This window comes from Schistocerca gregaria, chromosome 5 (assembly GCF_023897955.1).
Source record: "Schistocerca gregaria isolate iqSchGreg1 chromosome 5, iqSchGreg1.2, whole genome shotgun sequence".
Classification (NCBI taxonomy): Eukaryota; Metazoa; Arthropoda; class Insecta; order Orthoptera; family Acrididae; genus Schistocerca; species Schistocerca gregaria.
This window is the reverse complement of record NC_064924.1, coordinates 347,804,244-347,811,026: the sequence shown is the minus strand read 5'-3', so window position 1 is coordinate 347,811,026 and position 6,783 is coordinate 347,804,244. Positions and strand designations below refer to the sequence as shown.

The following is a 6,783-nucleotide window of genomic DNA, read 5'->3' as shown; positions in this document are numbered from 1 at the left end:
TCTAGAATCGATTTTGATTTATTTACGTGACCCCTCAGAAGCGGTATTGGGAAATCGGTTTACGAAATCCGGTTTTGGGGGCCTCATGTAAATGGGGTGTATTATTATGTATCCGTTTTGAGACACAACTGACCTGGGATATCCACTACATAAGACGTACAATAAATTATTCCGCGGTCTCTCTCACCAGAAAACTAAAATCCAACGTTAGCAGATATCGTTTATCTTTTGTATACTATGCCACCTTTCATACAGGCTTAAACTATAGTACAATTTTGAGTAACTTTACTGGAGCAAAAAGTGGTTTTCTTTGGCGGACGAAAGTAATCTGCTGTATTTATAGTCTACGGATCATCAATTCTTGCAAAACGTGCTGAAAATGGGATTCAGTATAAACAAGATCTCATTTCCACTCTTATAGAGGAAAGAATAGACACGTTGTACACATTACATTGACTTCAATATACATGGCAGGGAAAACACAATCTACACATTGACTGAAAATTTAAATGATCCATGGAAGCGGTAGAATTTTGGCTGAATGTAAAGTGTTTATCATCTTGAATTAGCAACAAAAAGTATCTTACAAGGTCTGCTTTATGTGTTAACTAATAGCTTCATACGCTATTATTCTGCATTAAGCAGCAGTGAGCAGTATAAATGGAAATTACACTACATACAATATGTGAGCTGAAATTCTCTCTCTCTCTCTCTCTCTCTCTCTCTCTCTCTCTCTCTCTCTCTCTCTATATATATATATATATATATATATATATATATATATATAGTCATGTAGTTGTAGTTACATTCTCAGACTGCTTTGAATGTTTAGGCATAGGTCTACAAAAATTGCGAATAATGTGTAAGTTTCAAAGCTATCAACCGCCTAACAGGTACAATCAAATGTTGCATTCTTGCATTCGCAATATTGATGTACTCATTGGAGTGGCCTTTGTTATGCCATTGTAATACTCAATGATTGTTAAACACTTTTTGGACGTCTACGTTATTATGTGTTATTTATAGAGCCGTAGTGTTTATTAAGTGACTTTCGTCCGATATAGTCAAATATTTTCTTATACTTCTGCTACTGATAAAAGGATTTCAGTTTCTGGTGAGCTTTCATATATTACATGGGACCATGATCCAAAATTCGCTTCTCCAGTCTTAAGTGGTGCATGATGCATTTGCGGTTTCTTCTCCATTTCTTAATGTGAACTCAGAGAGTCCGGAAATAACCTTCTTTTACCAAAGAGTTGTTTTTGTTATGACGTATACTTTGCAGATATGGGCAACCTGTGTATCTCGCGAATATCTGCGAATGTGATTATCAGTCACTCTCACAATTTTCATTCCTTATGTACTTTTTACTTGTAAGAAGGAAGTTGGTATGACGTAGGCTGAGAGAAGGGGGGTGTGCTAGGCAAAGACTCTGCGATATTTTGAATCGAATCAACGATATGACAGTTTGCAATGTAATATTGTTTTTGACAGTGTAGTTTGTGTTGACAGGAGTGCTAGACACTTTTACTAAACGAAGTAGTTTGTTGTCATATTCCGTAAGTGCTGTTTTGTGTAATTATCATGTTCGGAAGAAAAAAGGAGGCTAGAACTAAGCCCAGGACTGCTGGAGGATTGTCTCAAGTGAGTGTCATTATATATGAATAAAGTAACATTTAGTTTCACTTGAAAATATGAATTAATTTTTGAATGATGTTTGTTGTAGTATGGCTTGTTGGACCTCCCTGATATTAATGCAGTTGATTCCAACGAAATGGGCACTGATGATGATGAAGACGATGATTCAGCCTTGGAGGCGGAATTGTTAGCTATAACTTCCGGCAATCTACCCGCACGACCAAAGAAAGGCAAGTGGAAAAAGCGTCTTTGTAAACTGACGACGAAAATCAATCTGTATGCAGTATTGTTGCCCGAGAACAATATTTCTTACACGTTCTTTGTTTCGTGAAGGTGTTACTTGTATTATTTTTTGCATTTGTTGTAGCACCAAAGTCCTCATAAAACTAATTCATGGCATATTACCGATGAACTGCAGAACGTTATACCAAATACTTCAAGTTTGTGGAAGTGAATAAGTCCAGGACAGGGATGGAGTGTTGTTAAAATAGGATAAAAGGGGGGATACGGTGGACAATACCATTTAAGCAATCACAACTTTTCAATATATTATTTGCTCTTCTCGTTGGTTGACAGAATTGTTCTTAAGATATGCTTGATTTCTATCAGTATGTTAATCATTCCTTTTTATTAGCATTAGATCTTGTTGATTCTTGTTCAGCCCAGCAATGCCATACAGGTTACTTGAAAATAATATTGTACATGGGAGGAGTCTAATGTCGGGAATGAAAGTATGCACGCTTAAATGTGTAAGTATGTCACAAATTCGCAGTTTCAATATAACACTTGAAAGAAACCTTCCAAAATATTAAACAACTTGTAGTTTTATGGAATCTTTTATATTAAATGAATTTTTATAAAATTTTCACCCTCATTTTATTAAACTTTTCCCTTGTTATATTGACTGCATATTTATTTTTTGTTTTGTCTTACTTTGAGGACTTGAGTGGTTTGCCTAATGGTATGACCAGGTCATATCTTATGACTGATTTCACTCTGTATTCTTAGACCTAGTTACTGAATATTTACAAAACTGGAACGTGATCTTTGTGACCTCTGACCATTCAGCTCATGTACTTCTAGGAGAATAATTGATGCAGTTGGCATGCTGCCCCTTAACTGTAATGTTCACAGGCTTCCTTAACCTAATGAATGGGCGTAGTCTTAAAACAAAAGGCCTATTTGATGGTAAGAATCATGTCGTACCAGCCAACCTCTCCCCTCCTTCCTTACTAATATTTTCATACATTATATAATGTGCATCAAAATACTTTGCAATAGCTTTAGTATGTAATGTAATGTTTCAGAAATTAACATGTGGTTGCAGTTATTAATAAAAAAAAATATATATATATTAAATATAGAGTGAACTCTAACCACAACAATTCTTTACCTGAATCAAAATGACAAAATGATAAACAGGTATCTGTTTACGGAATGGTTAGTTACAGGATGATTACCTTATGCACACACACACACACACACACACACACACACACACACCTGCAGTCTCAGATGGTAACTGAAACCACTTTGCGAGCAGCAGCACCAGTTCATGGTGGGAATGGCCACTGGGTGGGAGAAAGGAGACGGCGGGGAGGAGGAGGAATAATAAGGTTGGGATGGAGGACAGTGTAGTTCTGCAGGTTGAGCAGCTGGGAGAGGGCACAGTGGGGGAAGTAGCGGAAAAAGAGAGAAATAAGATAAATAAATAAAAAAAGACTGGATGTGGTGGTGGAAATGTGGCTGTGTAATGCTGGAATGTGAGCAAGGAAGGGACTAGATGAGTGAGGACAGCGACTAACAAAGGTTGAGGCCTGGAGAGTTGGGAGCGTAGGATGTATTGCAGGGAACGTTCCCACCTGTGCAATTCATAAAAGCTGTTGTTGGTGGGAAGGATCCATATGGCACAGGCTGTGAAGCACTCGTTGAAGTGAACGATATCATGTTTGGCAGCATATTCAGCAACAGGATGGTCCACTTATTTCCTGGCTACAGTTTGTCGGTGGCCATTGATGCAGACAGACAACTTGTTGGTTGTCATGCCTACATAGAATGCAGCACAGTGGGTGCAGCTTATCTTGTAGACCACTCGACTGGTTTCACGGGTAGCCCTGCTTTTGATGCGATAGATGTTAGTGACTGGACTCTAGTAGGTGGTGGTGGGAGGATGTATGGGACAGGTTTTGTATCTAGGTCTATTACAGGGGTATGAGCCATGAGGTAAGGAGTTGGGAGCAGGGGTTGTGTAAGGTATTGGTTATCTTTAATCAACACTTGTTTTTGGGAATGGAATGTAGGCCTAGTTGTTTTTTTATGATCATTGTGCATACAATTCCCTGTTTCACAAATGTATTGTGAGTGCATCCAGTACAGAATTGCCATGCTAACTATTGCTGTGTTGATCAAATTGCATTCATGGGCTAGTAGCAAACTGATTTTCCCAGTTAATTCTTTCACTTTACCATTTCAAACCAGGTGTAGATTTCATTCTGTTCTACACATCAATTTGTAGTCAGAGTGGAAACTGTCAACTTCAGACCTTGCATACATCTGAGATGACAACAGACAAGTTACGCCTGCCCTGATGCATATGTTTATCTACCAGGCTCCAAAACTGTAGCAGGTGCTTCTGAGATGAGGAATTACTACTGTTATGGAGAGGAAGTCTTCAGTTGTGATGTTTAAGATGCCATACCAGTGTTCATATTGGGCTATGTATCATTTATTCTTAAGACCATTGACCACTTCACTAGAATCATACGTATTGCATGATCTTAAGAAGTGTAAAGTGTTTTTTCCTCAGTCGCTTGACATTGGTTCACACAGTTACAGTAATCTATTTCTCCTCCTGAAAGTATGTGACACAGGATGAGGCTGAAGTATCAACAAATGTCTATGATGTCAAATGTGAGAGTATCATACAGGTGAAATTACTGCCTCTTTTGCTTGTAGTGCTTACCTGTTGTGGCAATTGTACTTTGCATCTCTCTTTCATTTTGTTCATCTACTCCTCTCTTTCAGTTTGTTCATCTACTCTTATGCAAGCTATTCAGTGCAAAACTACTGTCCATACAGTTGCCTACATCTCTGCTTGGATCCATTGATGAGACTCAGGCAAATAAGTGTTTATTTAGGCAAAATTGACATAAATCAGTGAACTCAGCTTGAACATATCCAGTGCTTAGTAGATTTCTTAAGTATGAGTCTCCTCAAGTCATGTTCTCAGACTGAAGCTTCCATCATATTTATGTAATTAGCTGCAAGCAAATGTTATTGTAAGTGTTCAAATGCATCTTTTCCACAGTGATAACCTGTTAAACTGTGAATGTTGAAATCCTGGTATGAATACAGATAACCACACACCATTTAGTTGCAGTATCAAGTAGTAGGCAGGCACAAGAACTAGACAGAATGAGCACATGTGAACACATACACACAAAACTACATTTTTATGCCACTGTGATGGGACTGACTGTGTCAAATTGAGCCTGTGAGTGGAATGAGGGGAAGGAAAACTTGGCAATGTATGAAAGCAACATGTCATATGTCAGTCATTTCTGCTGAAACTATGCACAGCCTTTTGTTTGTGTGCACAACCACTACTAGCTGCCCTCCTAAATGAATGGCCACCACCAAACTGTTGAAAAGCAAAATTAACCACAACATTGCAGCAAATGCTCAGCACAATTGACTTCAGTAATAGCCCCAATCTGTGCCATCTGAGTTCCTCGTTTTCAGTACTGTCTTTTCTGAAGTGGTAGTGGTGGAAATGGTCCTAACAACACATTTTTGATCTTCTGATTGCTTGTCCTAAGTGTCTACTAACATCTGTCCAACATCCACTTCCATCATTGTCCCAGTATCCCCTGCCCCCATGCCCCCACTCCTCAACAGATCCCCACCACTATATTTTAATTCAGTTAATCTATATCTACACTGTTATCTCCATATTTGTGCTCTACCCATGGTCCCCCGCCCCCCCTCCCCATTTCATGCCTTCTATTCAATCATGTACTGCGCCCTTTCCATGCCTGCGTAGGGTGGGGTCACTGATGACACATTTCCTGTACTGTTGATATTGTCTGCTTAAGTGCTTAAGGGTATAACTTTTAGCAGTGGTTCCAGTGAAATACTGTTATTTTCAATTACAACCCAGGTTTATTTTCCTTGATTTATCATCATTGGTCATTGGAAACTCAGTTCTTGTGCAAGTGACACATTCAGCTGCCCTTTGTGCGTGTAGAAACTGGATTCTGCTTTGTTGCACACAACCTAAGGCATTTGAATGCGCAAGTCACAACATTCTTTATGGTTCTCTTACATTTATTTTCTAGTAATCAAAAGATCATTTTAGATAGCTCATGCAGCCCTCACAATGACTAATCTTCTTAGGGCAAATTACTATTGCCATTCCACAGGGCTCATTTCTGGTACTACTCTTGCTTTAGAAATGAACTTCTAACTTACACAGATAAATTGGAAATAGTGCTCTTTGTTGATAATGAAACCATCATAATCAAGACCAATGGATCTGCAAGAACAAAACTAGCAATAAATAGAATAACTTAGACAATTTACTTAGAACCAACTAATAATATTCTATCACACAATTCATTCAGCTGCAAAAGGCAAGAAGAAATATGGATTAGAATCTGAATTGGAAATGACGTTATAGATGTTATTGAGTGTTAGACATTTTTCCCTTGCGTGTCCTCCTCCATTGTGGATATGGCATGTAAATAATGATGTCTGCTGGGCATTGTAGTTTATTGTGTTGATTATCATCATAGCCTTTATCAGTGGAATCAGCTTTAATAGGAGCAATGTAATGTCTTAATTAATTTTTTCCTAGAAGTTAGTTGTGTGAGAGGGGTTGTAGTAATCTGAAAATGAAACAGGCTTTCATTGAAGAGTTATGTTCCCATATGTAAAACTTCATAAATACTTCCACTAGATGTTAATGACTGATACATCAGTTTGTTTGTATTGCTATCCACTTAATTCTGAAAATTAACCCTTAATATTGACCAGCATTGGCAAACATACAATGGAAACAAAAAACCTGTTAATAGCAAAAGAAGTGAGCCTCACTGTAGTGCTGGGTAATATGCAAGCTTGATGACTGTAGAAAATTAGTTGGTA

At 38.1% G+C, this 6,783-nt stretch overlaps 1 protein-coding gene across 2 annotated transcripts in view; it reads left to right on the top strand.

The window, feature by feature from the left end:
- The first annotated feature begins 1,299 nt into the window (after nucleotides 1-1,299).
- The window catches only part of LOC126272356 (coiled-coil and C2 domain-containing protein 1-like), a 97,593-nt gene continuing 92,109 nt past the window's right edge, over nucleotides 1,300-6,783 (top strand). The window contains exons 1-2 of one of the 2 annotated variants that reach the window (XM_049975163.1): nucleotides 1,300-1,644; nucleotides 1,727-1,868. In XM_049975163.1, the coding sequence (XP_049831120.1) occupies nucleotides 1,585-1,644; nucleotides 1,727-1,868 (202 nt within the window). In that variant the 5' untranslated portion in view covers nucleotides 1,300-1,584. The remainder of the gene's footprint in view (nucleotides 1,645-1,726; nucleotides 1,869-6,783) is intronic. The other variant, XM_049975164.1, reaches the window with a different exon arrangement.